Source organism: Lissotriton helveticus, chromosome 2_1 (assembly GCF_964261635.1).
Source record: "Lissotriton helveticus chromosome 2_1, aLisHel1.1, whole genome shotgun sequence".
In the NCBI taxonomy this organism is placed as follows: domain Eukaryota; kingdom Metazoa; phylum Chordata; class Amphibia; order Caudata; family Salamandridae; genus Lissotriton; species Lissotriton helveticus.
In genome coordinates, this window is record NC_136059.1 from 1,504,484,567 (window position 1) to 1,504,511,418 (window position 26,852).

The window sequence follows — 26,852 nt, forward strand, 5'->3', positions numbered from 1 at the left end:
TATTCCTGACATTGAAGTGAGCAATTCAGAGTGGTTTCCTGGGTTGAAAATTCTCTGCAACAAGTAGGTGAAAACCAACACTTTTCCAATATTATCTGTGTATTTTCCTTTTTGTAGACTTCCTCATCCAGAAATCCTCAGTATCTAGCCCCCTTATATTACGTTTATAAATGTATAATTCCAATAGTCCTTATTCTGTCAATCTCATTTAAGTTCATAAGCAGCATATTTTGCTCGCCTTAGTTTAACTCAGGTGTGCAAATTGATTTATGAATCAAGCCCCTTATGTTTAATAGAACACATCAACTTAGTCACAAGCCTGTTTACTTTGAATAAAGCACAGTAATAAGTAAAAGAGGCTACCGGCCCGATTACAATGACGGACGGACCTCAGTCCGTCCGCCATCGTTTCGTATTGGGGACCGCCCACCTACAAGGCGGCGGTACTACAGAGCAAATTAGGATGTGACCGCCACCGTCGCAGTCACATTGCCCATGTTTTGTAATGCAGCTGGTGCCGGGCTCCGCGGCACCTGCCGCAGTACAAAACAAACACCTGACACATATCTGCCACATGGTGCAGGGATATGTAGGAGGGCACCATAGGTGCCCCCCAGGTCCCGTGTCTGTGGGCTGGCGGGCAAGGGCAGCCCGCTAGGGTCCCCCAATGTCCCTTTCCACCAGCCTTTACATGGCGGGTTCACCGCCATGAAATGGCCGGCGGGAAGGAACATCTTAATGCCTACTGCGGCGCCTAGTAGGCACTGCCACTATTGTAGGCATTACTTAGCCTCCGATGAACCGACGGGCTCCTTGAGCCAGTCAGATCCATGGCAGTCAGGTTTTCCGAGTGCCACACAGCTGCCCGCCATCTAAATGTGGCAGGCGGTAAAGTTGGTTAAGATGGCTCCCCGCCACTGTAATCAGGCCCTTCAACTGGATCACTGACAGAATATCGAGACAACAAATATCGATTCACAAAATTATCGAAAATTGAATACCATTTATACTATTTATAAAAACATCAAGTCCCCATACATACCTATGAAATCGGTGACAAAAATATCTAATCTTACAAATATCGAAAACAAAAATATCAAAACCAAAAATAATGTGACTTCTAAATAAACATTTACGATGTCAGAAATATCGAAAACAACATAGACTACATAAATATAGTTCAAACAAGTAGTAAATATGATTAAACATTACTAAAAACACATTATTTAAACCAACAAACAATACATATATACAAAAATAATAATTAAAATATATAAATAAATAATATAATTGTTCTTCACCAAAAACTTAAATATAAACAGTATCAACATGGTACTACTCTAAAATATACATTACACATATTTAAAACACATTTTATTGTAATAAACATTTATATTAACAAACAATATTAATTATTTTCTTAAAACAAATAAATATAATAATAAATAAATAAATGTATATAAAAGACAAACATAAATGAGGATATAACTGCCAATTGTTTTTTTTTAAATCAGCCTAATCCAATCAATAAAATTAAACTATACACAACTATAACCATTAAAATAGCTTAACCAATTTAAAAAGCAATATAAAAGCTAAAGTAATTAAAGCAAATAAATCTAGAAGAAGCCAAACATTTTAAGAGGGGGAAAATCTGCCAGTTTTTTTTCCTGCAAAAGAGAAGGCTGCAAAATATACAACTATATAACTTCATCTCCAAGTAAGTATCAATTGTATTTAAAATAAAAAGTTAAATAAGTGTAACTTGCTAAAAGATTAACAATGTCTAACACACTTTTAATACTTTCTGCTTTTAAACAGATTATCAAACTTTCTTACTGAACACCATTGATAAGTGCACATCAAGCACTATAAAAATAAAGGAACTATATTTACAAATCAACTTTAAACTTACTCCAACAGCAACACCAAAACCTACTTATGACCTAAACGTCATCAAACATTAAAAATATAACACGTGCAATAAATAAAACTAAGTTTTCTCTTCCATTAGAAGAAACATGTTGAAATAAAATATCAAACTCAAAAGTTCTCTAAAGAACATACAAATAAGTTAGGAAAAGAAATACAAAATCTATGTTTAACTATATTAATAACTATTTTTTTAGATTTATATTATTACAGTAAATAAAGATATAATCACAGAAGGCGGAAAATGTATAACATCACAGAATGGGAATCTGTTATTGTGTTACATTGGATACACCTACAGTCAATGCTTCTACTGAACATATTAATTGGAAATGTGCAAAATATTATTCAAATACATGTTATGAGAGGACAACTACTAATGAAACTGTAGTAATTAACGTAAAAAAGCATAACCACCCCCAAATGTTACAGAGATAGAATTGAGAGAAGTTTCGGAAAATATAAGAGAAGCAAGCAGTAGTTCTGACAATATACTACCCCAAATACCTGAAAATATACCAGGCCAGTTACCACCAATACACACCTTAAAACCCTTTGTAACACACACTAAAAAGCAACCAGTGACACCCCGCCTGCTCCTATAACATTCAGAGATATAGACATCCCATCACACCTAACAATAACCCATAGAGAGGAACCCTTCCTGTTATATAATGAAGAAAAATGAACTCCCTTAATGGACTACTTCAAGGACACATGGGGTGACAAACTCCATAGATCAGGACACAGACGCCAACTACATTTCCAGATACCATGGTGGAATGTCTATGACAGCATCTTGGCACGGGAAGCAAAATCCAACAACGCAGTGGAAGAATGGCATAATGCCTTCCAATCCACACTAGGCAGAACTCAACCTACACTATACAAATTACTGGAAGTCTTCTAAAAAGAAAAAATCTACAAATAACTTAGAATAGAACAATCAGTTACCAAAATCTGCCCTGAAGTAAGTAAACAAACGAAAACAATTATCAGATGCTACAAAGCAAAGTAAGAATATTTATAAATAACACAGGACTAGACTACTAAGGGATCGATTACGATGCCGTCCGGAATGGCTCCAAATGGGATTCGGATTCAGCAAATCTGATTCGAAACCTATTTCCGACCAAATCAAACACCTTTCCAGACGACCGATTACAATGCAAGGAAGCTGTTTGAGCTGTCCCAAATTGTTTCAAACGGCATTCGGACAGACCGAGTCGTTCGAGCCAATTCATCCAGATCTATGGGTAGCTTCCAAATGAGCAATTACAATGACCAATTACAATGACCAATTCGGACAGCCGTTCCAATTCAGTTTAGCCTGACACAAAACTGCCATCGGAATCTGACTTTGAGGGCCCGTAGCAGGCCCCCTTCACCCTGAGGTCTCCGGTATGAGCCTGTGGGAGTACCTATGAGACCCCCCTGGTAAACCATGTTTAATAAAATATTACAACATTTAAAATATATTACGCATGTACAAAAACTTTCTAAAACTTAGTGCAAAAATTGTAGAGCATATATTAAATAATGTAACGTTTGGAACAATACTTTATATATCCTAATAATATTAATCTTAAATAGCTTTTGCAAAATGTATATAAAATGAGTTTAATAAATATATAAAAAATATACAATGTTTAAAAAAAGTTACATGTATATTTTTACAAATGTATTCAAAACTATTATTTTCTGCATTTGTTTCACAACTATTCAAAATATTTCATTATGTATGCACTTAAAAGTTGACAATTTGTTATGAATTAACTATATGTCAAAAATACAAAAAACTTGCAATAAGTGTTATTTATTTCAAAATAAAATATGTATACAAAATATACATGTATTTTGTTTTTCTTATACTTATTAATGTAAAATATAAATTGTAATAAAATGCATTTTACCATCCTTATCTAAAAGCAACTGTTACAATGTATTTCACACTTCAAAGAAAAAAGGTCCTTAATAAAAATGAATGTGTCGATCTGTAACGAAACTGCTGCTCATGTGAAGCTCTCTGATACCTGATATTTTTGGGTCTAGTTCGCACTATATAAAACTCTAAAAAACAAAACAAAAAACCCATAATACTTACAATTCCCATTTCACCACAAACTAAACACATATATATAACACTAAATAATTAACAGTCACAATACACATTCCAAAATTACTTAAGTATGGGAAGATGTACACTAAAAGGGTCCATTTTACTATTCCTACTCCAATATAAACTAACTTGCGGAAGGTGATGGACACTAAAGGGGCAATATTTGCCATTCCCACTCCAATATAACCTATCTCAGGGAAGGTGTTCAACACTAAAATGGTTTGATATACTATTCTCACTCCAATATAAAGTAACTCAAGGAAGGTGTTGGACACTAAAAGGGCAACATTTACTATTTCTACTCCAATATAAAATAACTCAGGGAAGGTGATGGACACTAAAGCAGAAACATTTGCAATTCCTACTGCAATATATCATCTCAAGGAAGGTTTTGGACAATAAAAGGGTTCAGTATACTGTTCTCACTCCAATATAACTTGACTCAGGGAAGGTGTTGGACACTAAAGGGACACCATGTTCTATTCCCACTCCAATATAACTTAAATAAGAGAAGGTGTTGAACAATAAAGGATAACAATTACAAAAAATATATAAAATATATTTTCTCCAGTTTTCTCTTTACATTATTTTTTTTAAATTGCCATTTTTCTAAAACTGAAAAACTTTTTCTAAAAAATGGGTTAAATAACAATAAGTATACCTTTTAAAGAAATATCACTTAATACAATTAATTTTTAAATAGCATTTTTTAAATTCTACTTTTTTAACAATACATTTTGAAATATTACAAAATTAATGTAAATATGTCAAATTTACTTTAAAATATTCAAAATGTATACAACATTTTAAAAACTGAATAAATAGAAAAAATATTAAGTAATATTTTAAAATCTCTCCACCCTTATCGCCTATGAACCCAACATCCCATTCCTAAATTTCTTTAATTTTTTTAAATTTTAAATATTAAAAATCAAAAAAGTTTCATTAATACATTCTTTTTTAAATCCACTCTAAACCCTACATCCAGCTTCTAAATTTTTGGGGGTTTTAATAAAAAAAAGTAAAATAATTAACTTAAAAAAAGAAACACTAATACATTATTTTTAAAATACTCACCACCCCATCCCTTATAAACCCAACATCCCACTCCTAGGAAATATATTTCTACAAATAAAAAATATATAAACAATTTCAATTACAAAGAAAATAATACTCAAAATTAAAAACCATTATTATAAATAAAAACAGCATATAATAATAATAATGATACAATATACAACACACCATTTAACACTAAAAAACAATTGGCCTCATTAGGATTGCAGTTAGATGAGCGTCTGACTGCATCATTTCGGCCACGAGATCGTCCGACAAGGAGTCGGAGGTCCCGACAGCCCAATTACGATATGACCACTGTGCAGGTGGCCGTAAAATGCTTTTTACTATTGCTGTGGGTGCAGCATTCTAGGAATGTGGTGCCTGGCACATGGTGCATGGATGATGTTTGTAGGGGGCCAGGTGTGCCACCATGGCCACTTACCAGCGGCCCACGAGGGCCTGGGGCCCTGCTGGGGGCCCCCAAATTCCCTTTCTGACAGCCTTTTCATGTCGGTGAGACCGCCGTGAACATGCTGCCGGAAACTGATATCCTAATCCCCACAGTGGTGCCTCTGCAAGCACCACCTCCCTTGTAAGGATTAGGCTCTGACCGCTGCCCTACAGGCTCCTTGAGCCTGGTGGAGGCAGCAGTCTTTCCACCCGCCCTAATCACTCCAACTGCTGGTATTGTAATACGGCAGTTGGACCAATACCCTGGATGTCGGGTGAGCCGCCACCGATGGCCTGTCAGTGGTGGTCCACCTGACATCGAAATTGGCTCCAATATTATTATTATTATTATTATTATTTTTTTTGAAAACCTTTATTGAGACAAAAGTAGGAGATACATGCGCAAGCCCACAACCATCACGGCCGGCCGCAAAAATAGGCGATTAAAAACAGGAGAACAGCAGGCCAACATACAATCAGGATATTACAAAGTACGCCAGAAGTGACTACGGGGTGCGCAACACAGGATGGGAGGTTTTCATTTTTAAGATTAGATGAAGCGAGGGGGCTGCAACAGGAAGGAACACACACCTTACATAAAGGGACACAAGAGAAACGCAGCAAGAGGGGCGTACCCCATATACAATCAAAATTAGGCTATAAAGACAGCAACCATATAGGCTAAGCAACCGCAACAATAAGAGTGGACAATAAGCAACAGTACAAAAAGCAACAGTTCCAAGTGTAATCCCAGAGAGCCCACCCCCAATAACAGGAAACAAAGATTTGGTGAGACACAGGAAGAGAAAAGGTGCAAGACCCAGAAACAGCCAACCCTACGAAGAGGAAAGAACCCTCCCAAAGCCGGAAAAGAGCGATAGAGACCATAGAACAAAACAAACTAAAATAACAACCCCCCCCCGCACCCACCACCCGCACCCCTGTAATGGCTACGGCCAAGCCCACTAACAGCGTGCCTGTCGCCCCGGAACTGCCCCATAGCAGGGAAAAATATAAAGATATAAAGAGTGGAGGAGGAGAGAAATAGACCCACTCCCAGCATGAATTACTCGGGCCGCCCGTCCCTAGACCCCGTTACCGATACAAGATGATTGTGCAATATCCCCGGCTATCCATCAGCATCCCAGCAGTGCGAGCAACAACAATCCTGACATGAGAGGAGACACCCTCAACCCTGCCCCCCGCGGTCCGGTGTAGCGACATAGTCCAGTTTCATAGTAGTCATCCTGGATAAAGTGAGCGAACAAGGTGACCACAGCAAGGTAGGACGCCGCCCACCAAAGTCCATCCGACACATAGCCATGTGATTAGCAGTGGTACAGGAAGAAGGGCACAGTAGTGATCCACCAAGGTCGGCCAACCCAAGCAGTAGCAACCGCTCCAGGGTAAGGCAACGAGGTACGCCAGTAGTCCCAAAGGGAGTCGCTATATATGGCACCCGGTGACGATTTCCCAGCCCTTTCACAGCTCCACGAACTTCAGACCTCTCCAAGGATATTCCAGCCGGCACCTCAACAGGAGCAGGGTCTCGCACCGCCAACGCTTCCACGGCGACCGGGGCAGAAAAACCACAGTAATCAAACACAGGGTGTGGCGCAGCGTCCCGCACTCGAGGGCAGTCACAGACAGGCATGGGTACCACAGATAGAGCCGCGTCCAGCCGGTCCCCCAAATCCCGAGCAGCAATACGTAGGGCAATTCTCAGCGTGCCTAGAGCGCCCAAAACGTCACCAATCGACATTGGTGCCTCAGGGAGAGAGGATGCAGCAGTCCCCTGAGCATGGGGCGCACAAACGCGTAGTAGTCCCGGAAGCTGGCCGCCATCACCCCCAGCAAGTAGTTGATCACCCCGCCAGCACTCATCGTAGCGCAACCAGTCCGGGGGCACAGGGGTAGCACACTCCATTCCCACACGGTGTCAAAGTGGCGTGGACAGGCGTCTGTGTCGCAAGTAGCAGCCCAGGATCCTCACAATCGGGTGCCGAACGTAGTCAGCAAAATGGCGCCCACCACAGCGCTCGGGGAGACAAAGTAGCGAGCAGAGCCGTCCGGGGGCTGGGGAGACGATACAACGTATCCCTCTCTGCGGCAGTTCACAAAGCCTGTGAAGCGGCGAGCCAAGATGCGGAAAACACAATGCGGCAAACACGTTTCGCCGACCGGCTCCGTCTCGCCTGCAATGGCCGCTGTTGTTGAGTTCAGGGCGGACCGCACTCGGAGAACAAAGACCCGAACACCGCCGTGGAGCACCAGGAGGAGGTGAGGGCGTCTCGTCGCTTCCACTGCGGGGACCGAACAAAAGAGCACACCGGTAGAACCGGGGTCGCCTCCCGATTCCGATGTCGCCACTCAAAATCAGGATCACCAGCAGGATAGGGCGGAATACGGGAGAAAGGCAAGAGGGTCGACGGAGCCGAGGAATCAGGCGGCCATCATGGTTGCGGGCTAGGCTCCTCCCCGGCTCCAATATTATTAACACCAATATAAACTACCTCAATATTTAATACATCAATAGTTTGAACAACACATAAAATTATATTTTTGACCGTGATATTTAAAATAACTATCTTTGTGCCTCAATAGTCTTCACATGATATTTATATAACACAATGGGGCTCATTGTGATGGCGACCGGAAAGCCTCCACCCAACACTGTCTCAGATTTGGGACTGACCTACTTGCGGTCAGCAGTACCGATCACCGGATTACAATGAGACCGCACACTGTTCATCGGATTCCCATTGTTTCATATGGGAGCTTCTGTTATGCCTGAGAACTGGCTGTAAACACAGGCTCCTATGGGGAAATGGTGTGTGTGTGTAAAACCCTGCAGCCTGTCACAGGCACCCCATGGTGCCTGCAACACAGTGCAGGGTTTTACAGGGGGGTACCTTAGGTCACCAACCGAAGGCAGCGGAGGACTAAGGGGCCCTGCCAGGGGCCCCATAGTCACTTTCTGACAGCCTTTCCGTGTCGAAAGGCTGTTGGAAACCGACATTGTAATCCCGACGGCAGAAATGACGTCCATAGGGGGTTACGATGCGGTTACGACAGATAGGAATATTCTGCGAGTCAGTCCGAACCAAGTAAGAATGACCAGCCGGTTCACGTTCCACCGCGAACTTCGTAATCGGCCGGTCGGACTTTAAACTGACAGAGTTGGTCAGAAGGACTCTGACGCTGTCAGGAAGCTTCCAACCGTTGGTCGGAGGCTTTCCGACCAACATCGTAATGAGGGCCAATATTTTTAATACGAATACCATTTCTACTATCACAAGGTTGCATTTGAGAAAGTGACTCTCAAGCACTGACCTGAATTGTCACTATCTATGATCCTGAAAATCGTCTCCAGGTTGGACCGGTGTCTGTAAAGTGCTTCCAGCAAACTGGCTTGCAGGTGCTACAAAGCAAAATGGTACAAAAATATAAGTTTGTGAAAGGTTTATTGTATAAAAACTTAACAGATATCCATTACAAGAAATAGCCTGGACATAAAATGCAAGTGTTAAATCCTTCTCCATAATAAATCTCATAATAATGTCAGTCAATCATATTTCATTAAAATAAAGGTAAGATCGATCTAAAAATGTTGTCAATATCCCAGTTAATTGGGCGTCTATAGCAAAGAAACAGTAAGCAACAGCATCCTGGTTAGTTCTGCAGTTGGAAATAATAAATGTAGTCATCAAATATTTCCTCCTTAAGTCAAGTGGAGCAGGATATGTACAAATAATGTGTTCTATTGTTTCTTCTTTATAATTACATAAAAAACATATCTTTGACTACAGCCCCTTTCGATTCCAAGAGCTTTCAAATGGACACGGTGGTTTAAGCTTAAGAGAAAATCTTAGATACTTTAGTTTACAGCTGGGCACCAAATTATAAGCAAGATATATTTGTTTTATACCAATATATGAGTCGATTGTATGATGGGCATGTTTATATCGTGTTGCTATTGACAGATCGATAGCTCTGGCATTTTTCATTCTTGTTGATATTCTTTATTAGATTCTTCCGTTCAAGGCAAGGCAAATTGTAGAAGTGTCTTACCATAGGTAAAATGTTTTCTGTATTTACCCTGTAATTATAAGTACTACACTGGAGACAAAGTAAAAATATATTCTTAACCTTTTGACTTTGCTGGCCCCCACTTAATCATTACTGGAATCTGAGAACCTCTACTGAATCATTATTGGAATCCCAGGTCCCCCACTGAGTCATTACTGGAAGCTGTATTAGTTTAGTCAATGGTTCATTGGAGTAATTGTGAGTTACAATTTGATTCACAAGAGCATTTACCATTATGCACTTTAAAAATAACTCAGAGCCTCATTATGATGTCGGGTGGAAAGCCTCCAACCTGCTGCCGGAGGCTTTCCGCCCAACATCGTAGGTTTCAGTCTAACCCCCGTATTAGAATGATGACGGCCAGAGTGAAACCTGAGGGGATGCAGTCCTGGCCGGCTCAAGAAGCCCATCGGAGAGTCGAAGCCACCATAATCCCCTAATGACGGTGATCCAGGCTCGGCTCCGATTTTGATGGCACTTTCCAACAGCCTTTTAATGTCAGCCTTTTTGACATGGAAAGGCTGTTGGAACGTGTCTTTGGGGGCCCCTAGCAGGGCCCCTTTCCCCCTGGCCCTCCGCCATGGTTCCAAGGGGTGCCTATGGTGCCCCCCTAAACATCCCTGCACTGTGTAGCAGACACTGTTTCCAAACATCCATTTTACTATAGCAGCTTTGTTTCACTTGAAAAGGCAAATAGGAGCACTACCACTTAGCTTTTGAAGAGCGCTTGCAGTTTCTGGTGCCTAGAGGAGTTAGGAGTCATTGCATCTTCTTTCTTGTTTTCAGATAAAGTCTTCATCTTTAAGAAAGAGCTTAATACTGACCTTTTTCAAGAACACCACATCATAATGCAGTAATACTACACAAACCAGCTATCCCTCCTATCACACATTGATTGAGTCTTTGTATGTGTCCCCACAGCACTTCCCTGCCTTCTAGCAATGCAATAGGTGCTGTTTTTGCACCATCAAACATTACCTTCAGGAATGTTTAATAACCTTGTTATATGAATCCAAAGTACATATTGTAGGGAAACAAAGGTGCAATACTGCTGTTTAGCAGTGGCATAGGGTACAGAATCTTAAATCCAGCAAAACCAGTCAGAAATAATTGGTGCCCAATGGCAAAAATGATGTATTGTATTACATGTTCTCTTTTCTTTATATAGTTCATAAACAATAGAGCATGTCTTTATTTACAGTGCATTGTATTTAGAGGAAGAAATTGAAAACAAATAACTTCAGATTCCTCTGCCCCTGGGCATTGAAAACTATTAGTCGCTGTTTATATGTAAAAGCTGCAAAAGGCAGAATTCCAAATATACATTTCTGTTAGAGACTTCTAACCGCAGATTCCTCACCTTAAAATATTCCCCAGGTGTCAGACTGTATGCCGGCAATCTTGAGCAGTACCTTTACGAGCTAGTAGGTGGCATTGATCGGCTCTATGTTCGAGGTGACGTTGCAGTGCTCATATAAGCACCACCCCAGCACGCTGACATCACTTTATTTCTTTTTGCACCATCAGTGCAAATCCGGAGAGCTATTTTGGTTATTTTTTGCCATATTTTTCATCCATTTTGTCAACAATTTTTGACCTAATGCTTACAGTGTTCTAGGGACTAGGGGTGGGTGGTACTTTCCACTTCCCTGGAGGACTTAATTGAGTTTTGCCACTCCGTGCTCCGCTTGGAGGGCGGAGTTCATCAAAAGCATCAACAGCCGCGTTGCGGAGTTTACAGGTGCACCCCCATAGATACATTTTTTTTTAACTTTATTTTCCCAATTTTGCATACAGGAATAGTAAAATCAGGGTATTTCAAAGTGCACCATTGGCAAAATAAGCAAAGTAAATACGACAGCCCAATTATAAACAGTATTGTGTTGACACAGGAGTGTCATGAATCGCAAATGTGTCAATAACAAAAACCCTTGTAATTACAGCTTTTGTGTGCAATACTACATTTCGGTGCAACCCACAAAATCAAAGACATATTATACAACATAGCAACATCAAAGGCATGAGCTGAAAAAAAAAACAATACTACAGACACTTGTATCAGGAGTTATAGATCTAGCCAATCCCCGTAGGGACAATACCATTTGCAATTTGCGAGTGTTGATCAGCTCGAATCTTAGCAATGTATGCCCTATATGGGTCCCAAATGTCCAATGGTCGGGACGAACTCGGGATCAGAGTGTAGTACTCTTCACAGTTAATATTACAAAATGCTACACTCCCAAGCCAAGCTTTCAAGGATGGGGATTTCTTACTACCCCACAAGAGAGCCATTTCTTTTTTGGCCAAAAGGAAGCCCAAAGCCGCAAGCTTCCGCACCGTCCGAGGAAAATTGGACACGTAGCCCAGCAGTGCGATTTCAGGGGTAGGGATTAGTTGCATGGAGAGTATGTCGCCTAGAGTGGTATGTATCAGGGACCAATATTGGTGTATCTTAGGGCATGTCCACGATAGATGGGTGAAGTCAGCATAAGGAGCCCCACATTTCTGACAATGGTGTGACCTATTCGGGTCTATCCTATGTGAACGTGCCGATGTATGGTACATTCTGCGGAGGAATTTAAAATGAAGGAGTTTGTGCCTGCTTTTTAAGGAGACCTCTTTTGTAGCCCTTGTTGGACTTGGCCCTCTTGGCAGGGTCATCCCTGAACTTTTTGCCTTCCTCCAATATTCTCTCTGACCTGTTTTTGTTGGTTTAATGACTCTGGGCACTTTACCACAATGGCGACTCTCCAGGCTATAGATAATGGCAGCCGTAGCTACTTCACAATATGGGTCTCGAGGGAATCTATCGCTCTTCTGTAGTTTAATCTGATCATAGTGGTGGTGTCAAGGTGGATATGGATACCAAGATATTTGACCGCATCTCGGCACCTCTCAAGTGGAAATTAACATTGCCAGGGAATCGTGCTGGAAGTAAGTGGGAAAATGACTGATTTAAGCCAGTTGATGTTTAATCCGGAAAATTCACCAAAACATATAATCTCTAAAATAAGTGGATCAAGATTGAGGTGGGGCATCCTAACATATAATACTGTGTCATCAGCTTAGAATGAAATTAAGAGGGGCCCAGTGCGAAACTGCAGGCCACGATGGAGGTGTTTTTCTTGGAAATGGCGAACCAGCGGGTCCATGGCCAAATTAAAAAGCAGTTGGGATAGGGGGCAACCCTGCCGAGTGCCACGAGACAAGGTGAAGGGGGCGGAGATAGTGCCGTTCAGACACAGTCTCGCAGTTGGCTCCGTATATAGCAAAGCCACTGTGGAGACGAAGCACTCAGGCATGCCCATACGTCTCATGATGGATAGAAAAAAGGGCCACTCAAGGGAATCAAACGCCTTCTCTGTGTCTAGGAGAACGGCAGAAGATGGCGTGGTGGGGTCAAGCCGGTGTAGAACATTGAACAACGTTTTCAAATTCAGAGAGGTGGACCGATGAGGCACAAACCCCAATTGTGCCGGCGAGATGATGAACTCCATTAATAAGGACAATCGGATTGCTATGACCTTGGCAAGAATGTTGTAATCAATGTTCAATAGAGACAGTGGTCTGTAGGAGCTACACATTTTAGGGTCTTTACCTGGTTTGGGGAGGAGAATAATGACCGCTTCCCTGAATGTAGGAGGAAGACGGCCCACCTCTAGTGCCTCAGCATATACCTCTATTAGACGCGGGACCAGAACATCTTTATAAGTTTTATAAAAGTCGGCAGAGAAGCCATCAAGGCCTGGCACTGAGGAGCCTTTCAATGCATCAATGGCTTCAACTATGCTGTCTTTGGAGATGGGAACAGCCAAAAATTCCTGCATATATTTTTCTAGATAGACCATAGCGATCTCAGCAGGGTAGGTCCCCTGATCCCCCAAATCACCAGTAATTCTGGATGTATACAATGCCTTGTAATAGGAAAGAAAGGAGTCGCAGATGTCCGGGGTGGAATAAAGCAAAGTGCATTTGGGCCAGTGAGTTCAGTGATATAAGAGGAGTCGCGAGGGGGTCGAAGAGTCTGAGCCAGTTCTCTGCCCGGACGTTCGCCTTCACCGTAGCGACGTGCGGCAATCTGTTTGTTGAGGAACAGTAGCTCACGGTCTGCTGCCTCCCTAAATTCAAGCATCAGTGCGAGACGACAGGCCTCGCCCGCCTCGGATGCATTAACCAATAGTTCACGGTCCAAGGCAGACATATCTGTTTCAATTCGGAGTGGCGCACAAGTCTCGAAGAACCCCCGCATGTTTGGCGATGCAGACACCTCTAATGTAGGCCTTGAACCCCTCCCACAGGACCGCCTAGGTGTTCACCGAGCCTGTGTTGATGTCAAAATAGTCCTCGATGGATTGTCGAATCTCCCCATTAAAAACCGGATCTAATAGGGCCCTGCCAGGAAAACGCCACTGTCGTTCGTATCCCCCAGGCCTGGGAACATTACGTTTCAGCATGACCGGTGAGTGATGTACGGGGAAGAGTAAGCAGCCCACTAAGCCAGCCCACCACCCCCGGGGAGACCAACCAATAATCTATTCTGGTCCATGTGTTGTGAAACCCCAAATAGTGTGTGAAATCCGGGAGTAGTGGATGTAGTCTGTTTTCAACGTCTACCAGGGAGAAATGAAGGGATATGTCACGAAGGGCTTGACGGGAGCGGGGCTTGAGAGCAGGGGAAGTGGAAGTGCTGTCTCTGTATGGGTTGAGCAATAAATTAAAGTCGCCCCCCAGAATCAACAGTCCTGGATCAAGTGCAAGAAGACGCACCTGTAGGTCATGGAAGAAGACAAGGGAATCTGCGTTTGGACCGTAAACCCCAATAAAAGAAATCTTGTGTCCCAGCAGGGCACCCGTAACAATCAAGATACGACCCTCAGCGTCTGCCCAGGTCTTGTACCATACAAAGGGAACACGTTTGTGGATCAATATAGTAACCTCTCTCGCATACCGGCTATAGTTAGAGAAATACCTGTGTGAGCCCCAACTCTTAGCCACGGAGGAAGAGTCCGAGTCAGAGGGGTGTGTCTCCTGCATATATATAATGTCTATATTGTGCGAACAATATAATTGAGGACCTGTCGCCTTTTTTTGTTGTTGTTTAGACCCCTAATGTTCCATGACATCAGAAATAGCCCGGAAGGCCCGGGCTGGTGACCAAGCTTAACCATTGGGCAGCTGAAGCAATAGGAACAAAGTTAAATCATGATGCACATAAAACTAATGCCATAAAAAAACAACCAAGCAATGATTCCATCGGAAGCAATGAGATTGAACAAATATCCCATCCCCCACCCACCACCCATCCTCTTGCAGATCCCCAAGAGGCAAACCCCAATTCCCTGAACCAAACATGAGTGCAGTGTACACATTACAAAAACATTAGAAAAAGAGAAAGCACTACACAGAAATAACATACCAATCAGAAAATTGTTGGTATTCACCATGGGGCGCGGCAACGCCGGTCGGGCATTGAACCATAACATGTTATCAAGCAAATAGGAAATATAGGAAAGCATAAAATACAGCAAGACAGAATGAGGAATGCTATAATCAGTCAACCAGTTGCAGGCTCAGAGTAAAGATCAACGCTGGCTTGCGAATCCCCCTGAGATGGGGAGGTTGCTCTTGGCACGGCAGCAGCCCCTGAGTTATTTTTCCTATATTCCTGGCAAAAATCCTGCGCTTCAGAGGGAGTATCGAAGATGCGAGTCCTGCCATTCACCTCGACCCTCAATCTTGCAGGATAAAGCATGCCGTACTTGAGGCCAAGGTTTTTCAAAGCAGCTTTTACACCGTTAAATTAACGCCTTGCCTCCTGGACCATGCCGGTGAAGTCCGGGAAAAAGGCCAGTTTTCTCCCCTGCCATTGGACATCACCCATATCTCGGGCTGAGTGGAGAGCGGCATCTCTATCACGAAAGTTCATGAGTCTGGCAATGATAGGACGTGGAGGGAGACCAGGCCGGGGGCGAGGCCCCAGCAACCTGTGAGCACGCTCAACCACAAAGCCTTGAGTGAACGTGTCCCTGCCGAACAGTTGGGTGAGCAAGTTCTCCACAAAAGCGTCCATACGCCCAGTGGCAGTCGATTCCGCAACTCCCAGGATGCGAATGTTGTTCTGACAGCTGCAGGCCTCCAAGTCCTCATTCTTGATGGCCACGTCTTTGAGGATCTTCTCTACCCTATCCAGCCGCCTGAGCGAGGCCGTCGCGCCATCTTCAGAGTCCGATACTCTTGCCTCCACCACATCTAGCCTCCGATTATGCGCCTGTACCTTAGACCCCCATCTCCGCCAGCTTTTTGTCGAGGTCATCAAAGCGACCATCGAGTGCCTTATAACCTGCCCTCATTTCGTTCAGCATAGCAGGGGTGTGCTTCGCTTATTCTGCCGCCGGGGTGGGCTCCCGGTGGGCGCTTTGTGCAGCAGCTCAAGCCCTCCACACGTGGAGCGAGCTCCGGGCAGGTCAATTACCGCCTGGTTGCTGGGGTGAACGCCTCCTCTCTGGTGACGCTTACCGAGCTAGCCGTCCTCGGACACACGTGCTGATCGAGGCACCTTCGACGCCAGTTGTAGTGTCCAGCGTCACACAAAGCACACGCAGACACGGGTTGCAGGTCACAGCTCTTTATTTCTTGTCCTTCTTCCTCGTGGGCTAACGGCTAACTGCCGTCCCTAGTCCCCGGCTCCTCCCTTTCCGCCCGCCCTCATCCCCACTCGGGCCTGTCCTAGTGCCCTGCATGTATGGGCACTATTACAGGTACCACTCATGGGCCTGCCGCCAATGCTGGCTGGGCCCTCTAGATCTGTCCATCGATCCAGCCTGATGCCACCATAGGTGCCTTCTTCCGCCCCAGCTCCCTCTCTTTTGGCGCTGTCCCCGGCACTACTCAATGACAAGCCTATTATCGCCCCTGACTCCAAGTCGGCACCCTCCTGGCACTGTTCAACATTGTTGCTGGTGCCAGCCAGGCCCTACTAACCCCTGGACTTCCCGACACTTGATAGTTCCTTCCTCCCGGGAGAGGGAGATGCAGAGGAAGGGTTTGGTCCTATGAAAGAGGACCCTGATCCAACTGAAAACTGGTACTAGGAGCTGATTGACACCAGTTGTTTTAACATTTTCCCAGACTATGGCTTGCTTTCCCTTCTGGGCCGGGTCTCAGAGGAAGGCACATCCTACGCCACCATTATCCGCATAGCAGGGGAGGTTCATGAGCTGTAGCTGCCGGCAGTCAAGGTCAAGATCAACATTTTGACTGAGGTGCTTCACCCAGGAGCAGGCTCAGATGAGCCCTTGCTCCCCTTCAATGAAGCTCTCACCGACATTCTCCTGGGCCCTGGGCTAAACCTTGCACAGGGGCACCTATGTACCTCTTGATTGCCTGACACCATTGTCCTATTCCTGTCCTCTCCCTGCATCTCTTCCCTGAGAGCCTGGCTGTGCAAACTATAAGGTCAATCCAAATGTGTTCCCTTTCAAAACACCAGACACAGGGATTTCTGGAGACTGGACATCTTTGGAAAGCATATTATTTCTTTCACCAGCCTAGCCTTGCAGTCACTGATATCTGCAGGCCTCTTGGGCCACTATGAGACTTGTTGTACAGCTGCTCCCCATGCTTTCAGGGGAGAGCCACACCATTTTGAACCAAGCCCTTGTGGATGGTAAAGAAGGCAGCATAGTCTGGTATCAGCTGCAGGCTGAACATGACATACTTCCTAGTCAGAGCCATGGGTTCTACGGTGGCACTGGGTTATCATGCTTGGTTGCGGTACCCTGGGTTCTTGGGGGATGTCCAGGTGTCCCTTATTGATATACCCTTTGAAGGTTCCACTCTATTTGGCAATAAAAATGACTCGGGGCTTGAGTGCTTTGAAGAGAGCCGGATCACTGCCAGATCTCTTAGGCTTTTGCTATCTGACCGGCCTCAGCAGCACTCCTTTCTCCCCTACAGCACATGTGGTCAGGGCATTTATGTGAACCCGCTATACCAGCCGTACCTGCCGGTACTACATTCTGCCTAATGCTTTTGTGGATGGGGCGCAGATCCTATTAGGATGCAGGAGCCAGGCCAAGCGAGCTGGCCAGTCTCCCACCCCTACAGCAGCTGCAGTCTCTAAGGGTTTTTAGAGCATCCTCCATCCAGCAAAGCCATCTCATTGGTGGCAGTATCAGGTAACACCTGCCCCAATGGTCTACAATTGCTTCTGACAAGTGGTTACTTCAAATTGTATCTCAGAGGTACATCCTTCCATTCATGAAAACCCCTCTGCCTTTGCCACCATTCCAAGAACAGCTAATGGAGGGTCACCCCTTCTTGCCCTATCAGGAAGTGCAGGCTCTTTTGGTCAAAGGAGCTTTCAAGAGGGTGCCTGCGCCGAAGTAGATCATGGTTGCTACTCCTGCTACTTGGGCAACAAGCATTTTCAGCCTCACCAGAATCACCCGGATGGTTGCAAAAGTGATTGTGGTGGTTGCAGCTTATCTTCAAAGGTTGTGGGATTTCAATTTTTGCTTACCTCGACTACTGGATGCTGAAGGCGGGCTCACTCCTATGCACTCGTCACCCACCTCCAGACTACAGCAAACCTTTTGCACCTGCTGGGGTTCACTATCAACATATCAAAGTCACAGCTGGCTCCTTCTCAAACATTTCATTTCATCTAAGTCACTCTAGGTACAGTGCAGTTCCATGCCTACCCTCTGGAGTGGAGAGTCCAGGATATTCGGGCTATGATCCTGATGTTTCAGCCTCAGTCTTGGATCTCAGTGTGACTGACTGACACTGCTGGGCCTGGTGGTCCCATGGTTCCTGCTTGTAAAGCGTGACAGTTGGCATATTCAGGTTCTGCAGTGGGATCTGAAGTCCGAGTTGGTGCAGCACCAAGGAAACCTCTCCAACCTGGTACAGATTTTGACTAAGACTGCAAAAGATCTACAGTGGTGGTTGACAAACAGCAATTGGATTAATGGTAGACCCTCTCTCTTCCCCACCCAGAGCTGACAGTGGTGACTGATGCATAATTTCTGGATTGGGGTGGCCATCACGGAGAGGTGGATGGACTCTGATCTCCTGATGAATCTCACCTCCATATCAATCTTCTGGAGCTGAGAGTGATCTATTGGCATTGAAAGCCTACATTCCTACCATCAAAATGAGGCTGGTTCAGGTGTTCACAGGCAACACCACTGCCATCTGGTATTGCAACCAACAGGGCAGGATAGACTTGTGGACCCTGTGGCAGGAGGCTCTGCACCTCTGGATTTCGCTGTAATGCCAGGACATTTTCCTGGTGGTACAGCACCTGGCAGGCTCTTTGAACACCCGGGCAGGCAAACTCAACAATCGATACCTTGCAGATGATGAATTGCAACTTCACCTGGAGGTGGTGCATGGTCTCTTGCAAGAATGTGGAGAACCTTAGCTCAATCTGTTTACCAGCAGTGAAAACATGCAATGTCAGCACTTCTGGGTGTTGAAGTTTCCAAACCTACTCTCACTCAGAGACGCATTCTGTTTCGAGTGGAACTCAATACTCCTATGTGCCTTTCTGCTGATACCACTCCTGCCTCGAGTTCTCAAGAAGATAAGGGCCAACCTGGCCTAAGTCATCCTAGTGACTCCTGATTGGGCATGGACAGTATGGTATCCCAAATTTCTGTGCAAGAGCGTAGGTCCTCGAATCAGGCATCCCCTGTGGGAGGATCTCCTGACAAAGCGGAAGGGTCCTGCACCCAAACCTGTAAACACCCCACCTTCATGCATAGAGATTGAGCGGCTGTTCAGGGTTATGTTATGTTATATGTTATGTTATTTGTTATGTTATATGATATGTTAGATGTTATGTTACATGCTACATGTTACATTACATTACATGTTACGTTATGTGTTAAGTTACGTTACATTGTATGTTACATTACATTATGTTATGTTATGTTATTTTATGTTCTACCATCCTGGCAGCCACTCATCCCTCCACCAAAACAATATATGTGTGCTGTTGCGATGGGTTTGGGGCCTGGTGTGCCTCACGCCATGTAGAGCCCTTTCTGCAACACTGTTGGAGGTGTTGCTCTTTGGTTTATCTTTAGCCAAGCAAGGCCATGCCATGCAAACTGCTATGGGTTACCCCTCAGCCATGATGGCTTTCCTGCAGTTGCTGGACAACCTCCCCTATTCAAGTCACCTGATGTTTCCTGAAAGGTTTACAGCACTAACTCCTTTGTGATGCCCCAAAGGCACCTCAATCTGGTTCTCACATTTCTGATGTGTTATCCCCTTCAGCCACTACACAGTTGTCCTCTGCAACTCTTGACTATCAAAACCACCTTCCTGGTGGTGTATACATTGGCCAGGAGGGTCAGCAAGCTACAAGCTCTGTCAGTTAACCCCCATTACACAAACTTTTCCCCTGACAAACTGGTTCTTTTGATGCATGCCTCCTCCCTGCGAAAGTTAGTCGTCCCCTTATATGCTGGCCAAAGTATCACTCTGACTACCTTTTTTTCCCTTCCTCATCTCTCCAAAGAAGAGGAGTGACTCCATCGACTGGACCCAAAATGATCTCTCTTGTTTTACAGTGATTGTACATAGACCATCGGGTGGACGATCTGCTCTTCATCTGGTTCATTGGAGCGAAAAATGGCAAGGCTGTGCAGAAGCTGGCCATCTCTAAATGGACTGTACTCTGCATTAAAATCTGCTATGAACTAGCTAAAAAACAGCATTCTGATGGCTTACAGGTCCATTCCACCAGGGCCTAGGCCGCTTCTACTGCATTGGCTTGTGGGGTACCAATTCTGGACATCTGCCAAGCTGCTACGTAGACATCACGCCACAGTTCACAAAGCACTACTGCTTGGACAACCAGGTCTGTCACGATGGGCATTTTGCCCATATGGTCCTCCAGGATTTTCTAGTTTGTGCCTGTTCGCAAATCCCCCTCCTTGGAGATATTCTTTGGTATCTATTCTTAGGTGAGGAGTTTCAGTTAGAAGTCTCTATCAGAAAAGCAAGTTACTTACCTTTGATGTGCTTGTTCTGGTACAGAGTCTACCTAACTACAGATTCCTCACAAACCCTCCTGTGATGTATTCCTATAGGTTCTGTATCGATCCCCCTATTCCTGACCCTATTCTGGTTAACAAGTTAACTACCAGCCATCCCATGATGCAGAAAACCCCCATGATGCAGAAACCGTTATCTGATTAAGCCACACTACGGCACAGGAACGTGTTATCTGATTAGGTCATAACGCTTGCAATCTAATTAGACAAGCGATATTCCTCCAGCCCCTGATAAGGCATACGGAGTTCTCAAAACAAATCAAACCTATGACAACCTGGGAAAAACCCTGCGGCCATTGTTTTGATTTCACCGAGAACTTCAGCGAAAGAATGTGCTAACGACCAAGTCGTATGACATCCTTATTGACGTATCTATGTCCATCCTTACGTCAATCTCGGCACCTTAAAGGTATAAATATTACCGATATTGCCCTATGCAAACACACGCGGTGGTGACGAGATCGGAGCAGCCAGACTTGCCGAAGCCCAGAGCAGAGCAGACCCCGCTGGCGCAGCCCCGCCTTCCTGACGCGCTGAGAACGAGACACTGCTTTCTCCTGCCGAGAAATCCAGCTCCGGCGCTTCCGGGTAGCCCTCGCAGGCAGCCTGGAATATCGAGACCAGAGACGAGAGATACCATCCCTCATTCATCCTAAATTCCAGGTACAGAACTGAATAACCCCTTGCAGAGAATTCTTGAGTCAGTCACTTGGCAAAACAAACTTAACTTAAACTGCTACTTTCTATTCCCGCCCACGTATTAGGCTTAGGTCAGGTACACCGGGGTAGGCGTAGTTAGAAACACCAGTTGAGTACGATTAGTCAAATGTATATGTGTATGTATCTATTTTATCCATTTTAAACCATCATATGGCTTAGAAACCATATTAATGTTTTTACAGTATTATTTTATACTTCTGCTTTTATTGTATGCACTTTACTTAACCATAAGTATTGCGATAATATCAATTCATTTCTCTTGTATGAGAAAAGAGACTGATCAATAAATAACATCTTTTATTGAACACGCCCGTCTCTTCCTTTTCTCTACAATCTGGTGAGACTAAGAATGCACGTACTGACTGAGTAAAATAAGTCGTCTTTTGTTTTCACACAACTCTAGAGATACACTCTTGATTAGGGGAGAGCAAAGTTGTCATGTTCTATGGTTGTCAGAAACTAAATCCCTTCTTGTCTATCCAGGGAGGTTCAACTCCTCCTTGCCTATTTGAGAAAGTTTCTAGTGAACTCTGAGCTAGCTGGCAAACCCAAAACTTTAAGTCTAATATCGACAGTAGTAGACCTAGTTAACGTCTGGTCTAGGCCTATACTATTGAAGGTATTATTCCAATGCGCAGAGCCTATTGGGATAATAGGAACTACACTACATGGCGCCCAACGCGTTTGGATAGGCGATAAAACTAACGTAAGACATTTAGAGTAACTCAGTCGTGCTTTTTCACTCAGACCCCTTTTTTCCCATAATACTCCAAAGACGTCTGGAGTGGGTGAAAGGTAATATCCGCCAGACCTCGCAGGAGGAAACTCCTATGTATGGTTCTTGGTTTAGTCAACGTTGAAGGATACACTGTTCCAAAATATTGTGCATCTAATCTTTGTTTCCATAAGAAACCTGATCTGCAAACAAACAAAATAACCTTCTGGACAGTACAATGTCAGACAGTGAAGGAGAAAGAGAGGCAGTTAGAATAGCAACTGAACTCGCAGCAGCTGATACTGCTATGCAAGAAGCAGACCCGGGTATAATAATCATCCCGGTCAACACAAGAAAATCTATAACTTTAAAACTTATAGAAAATGGACTGACACCTAGAGGTGGCACAGTCATATTCGTAATTGAGGCACACGAATATCGGCAGACAGAGGTATTCTACACATGGATAAACTTTCCAGCAGCTAATGCTGTAACAAAGGTCTTCCACTATTACAAAACAGAGGAACCTCCTAATGAGTACACTCCTTTCGAGGAGGTGGAAGTACCACTTAAATTTCAAGAGCACCTGCTCTTGTTTAATGGCGCCCTAAAACATAATAATCACATCACCAGGCTCGGTCCCTTAGGTAGACCAGGAGCAACGTGGCCGGTCCTAGCCGGATACACACCACATCCAGACATCGATGGGATGTCTGCAGCAGAGCTTTTAACACAGCTAAAACAATTAATAAAATTACATAGACAATTAGTCCAATATGTGATGCGGACTTCAACAATCCAACCAGCAATTAGAATTCCACAACTGACCCCTCATCAGGGGAACACAAATAAAATTACACCACAGAACATACAATCCTGTCTAGGTAAAGTACCAGCTAAACGGGAACAAATACCATTCTGGTTAGCACAAAAAATCACCCAAATAGAGGCGGTGTTTCCAGACACCACCCCGTTAGAAAAACACAGGATTCTGACTATCTGTCTTCCAATGGGAATCGCACCACACTTGGAGGACTGTGACACTTGGGGTACAGTCTTTGCTTCCATCTACACAAAAACGCACGGTGTTCCATCCATTTCGGTAATACCAGATGTGCTAAAACAAATTCAAGACGAATACGGTCCAGAACCCGCTTTAACTCTTGGTATGAAATTACTAAAAGACTTCAAGCAGGTCTCGGCTATATTATTAGCCAACATAAAGGGAGAAGCAGCAAACGTGGCGATCCGCCAGAGGTTAAAAGAGACAGATATAGCAGACCAACCAGCTGAAATTGCCAGAATTATAGAAAAGTCCTATGAGGAACTAGGTAGAGATAGTTTAGGTGGAATACCAGTAAAACCACAACTGATTGAAAGTCCTGAAAAAATATTTTTTAATAATAATTCAACATCACAAAAAAAGAGCTGGGATGGAAACAAACAATCCAATCCTAAAGAAAAGAAATTCCAGTCCAGAGGAAGGTCTCCTTGGCGGAGAGAAAAATCTCCGAACCAAAGACACAGGTCACCCCAAAGTGACCCCTCTGGGAAAAGATATAACCTTAGAAATAGGGATAATATAAAGAAGCCTGATAGATATCAAGACATTGATACACGTCCCTCTCAATCTTTTCAGACTTCCTCGCAGAAATCGGAAAGAAGAGGACGATCAGAACAAAGAGAAGAGCACGCCAAGTCCAAAGACAAGGAACCTGCTCATCTAAAAAAGAAATTACAATTTCCAAAAAAGAAGGTAGCCAGTATTAAAGTAGTTAACAATGCCGAGAATACTGAGGACACAACTGAAAAACGGAGAATGGGCTCAGACAATGCTAGACAGCGCAGCAGAAGTGAGCATAGCTCGCAAAGTCCTTATGAATCTTCTGGAGACAGTGGACACGAATGAATATCTTCAAGTGGAAACTGCAGACACCAGAGTTAGCAAACCTCACAAAATATATGAAATAACATTACGTATAGAGGGGGATAAGACTAGAAAAATAAGGGGACTATTTTGGGATAATCTCTCCGAGGGCTATGACATCCTTCTAGCTGAAAAAGACTGGCCACCAGAGTTTGTCAGGGACTGCCCTCATGGCGAAGAAATAATTATGCCTGCCTTCTCAAATCATATCCCAATTCATAAAAAATACACACTTGCCAGAAAGTGGGCAGTAGCTCAAGCTCCTGCTTTATATAAAAATCATGTAGGATGGGATGAGGACTCTCCTCCTCACAAAATCCAGTTAAAATCACAACCTACTGCACAAAGACAGTACCCAATTAAGCAAGAAGCTAAAAAACAGGTAAAAGAAATCCTAGATCAATTAGAATACCAGGGGGTGATTGAAACTTGCACCTCACAAATGAACAACCCTTTGTTTCCGGTCTCCAAACCAGACAATTCATATCGTCTAGTTTTGGATTACCGACACCTTAACTCATGTTGCAAAACTTTTGCAGTGCAAAACTCGCATAGTGCTGCACTAATGAATAACATAGTGCGCAAAAAATACAAAACAACATTAGACATCTCTAATGGATTCTTTTGTCAAAACATAGCACCAGAGAGCAGATATTTGTCTGCGTTCTCAATAAATGGCACTCAAAAACAATTCTGTCGGTTAGCCCAGGGGTACAAGAATAGCCCAGGGGTATTCTCAGCGAGAGTAACAGAATTACTACAAACATATGATGACGAAGCATTATCGTATGTCGACGACATATACCTAACAGATGATGACTTGGATACTCACTTGAAGAGAGTGAACACCATAATACTTGGGTTCGCAGCAGAGGGTTACAAATTCAACTTTAAAAAATCTAGAATTGCCCATCTAACAGTCCTGTTCTTAGGATATGAATTATCAAGTGAAGGCAAAAGCCTGGCTGACAATTTCCTAGAGAAATGTGCCGTACTCCAAGCACCTAGAACACTAAAAAACCTACAGTCAATTCTAGGCTTCCTAAATTTCGGAAGAACATACATTGCAAATTACGCAGAAAGGGTCAAACCCCTTTATGATCTAATAAAACCAGATTTTAAAAGAACCAATTGGACTCAAATACACACAGAAATTCTGAGATCCTTACAAACAGACATGTTAATTAAAACAAAATTAGAAACACGTGATAACACACGCAATCTTGTGATTCGAGTCATCCCAGGAAGATGCGGATTCACATACCTGACCTCTAATGAGGGAGAAAAGGTACCAATTGCATTCAAATCACACTTGTACACAGAAGCTGAAAAGAAATTCAGCATTAAAGAAAACATTGTTCATGCAGTTCAAACCACAATAGCTAGAGAAAAAGATAAAGCTGACGGTAGACGTATCACAGTCAGAACAGCAGAATCAGCCTTTGAGGCATTAACAACACCGTGTAATTTACCAACAACAGCATTGAATCCAGAATGGATACAATGGGTGAATTCAATTACAACGGACAAAGTATACTACTACTTTGATCCAGAACTAAAGGAATTGAAAAATCTAGAATATGAAAGAACATTCCCTCTGCCAATCGACATTCTGCCCTTACGACAATACGCTTGTTTAATCTATACAGACAGACATGCTCAACCCTCCGTTTGGGGAGAACAAGCATACAACCCCACATGTGAGATTACAAAAGAAGTGTGGCGCGGAGGTAAACTAAGACCTCTATTAACAAAAACACACTCAGTAAAAACTAATTCAGAACAACAGACTGAAATAATAGCATTTAAAATGGCGCTAGATAATGCGGATCGCGAATTCCCGACACTTATAGTGTCCGATTCATATTACTGCGTCAAATCATATAACAACGATTTGCAGACATGGATTCAAAACGGTTACAAAGATGATACAGGTGCAACAATAAAGCAAAAACTGCTTTGGGAACAAATAGTTCTGTTACAAAAAGAACTACCAAAGACTCAGGTGACACACTCACTGAGTCATCAGCGTGATGGCGTTCACGTTGCAGGGAATTCATTGGCTGAGACAGCCACAGCGGTAGCAACTAAATCGGCTTCCGTAGCTAGAAAAAAGCGTACATTAAAATACATTGACGGTGAAACAGTGCTGGCGGTGAAAACGTCATCAAAAGGCGACTGCTCAGCGCTACCGATCAACTATCCACTCAATTACACATACATAATCGATGCAAACTCCGTCCCTTTTGCTCGAATCCCTGGAGTGGGGGATAGAGTAATTCCAAACATGGACAGGAGAACCTTATTAATTGCAGACGCACATATGGGTGAGGGTCTCGGACACCTCAAACTAAAAGATTCTCTGGAAGAATTACAATCAAGGTACTGGTGGCCAGGCATGAGCCTGCAGCATCACATTTTTGTAAAAAAATGCCCGAACTGCAACAGGGATCGCAGTGGCGAGAGAAACTGTATACTACCGTGGCATTTCAATCCAGAAAAGATCAACAGCAAAAAGCAAAGCGTCCGATTAACATATACAGGCTAGTTTCCACTTATAATGTGGATCACCAGCACTCGGCTGACGTCTGGACTGTTATACAAAGATAGGCAAGTCTAAATGGCATATACGCTAGGAGCATGCTACATTTGACCATTGTTTTCACTTCAGCCTTAAGCCTGAGGGGAAACATGGCCAAATGAGCATAGCATAGCGGGACTCTTTTCACTTCCTTCCTGAGGGATACGGGATGGTGTAAAGAAAAAAACAAG

At 43.7% G+C, this 26,852-nt stretch overlaps 1 protein-coding gene across 1 annotated transcript in view; it reads right to left on the reverse strand.

The window, feature by feature from the left end:
- The window catches only part of PPEF2 (protein phosphatase with EF-hand domain 2), a 279,426-nt gene that overhangs the window by 60,551 nt on the left and 192,023 nt on the right, over positions 1–26,852 (reverse strand). The window contains exon 17 of the mRNA XM_078677865.1: positions 8,894–8,981. Within this exon, the coding sequence (XP_078533991.1) occupies positions 8,894–8,981 (88 nt within the window). The remainder of the gene's footprint in view (positions 1–8,893; positions 8,982–26,852) is intronic.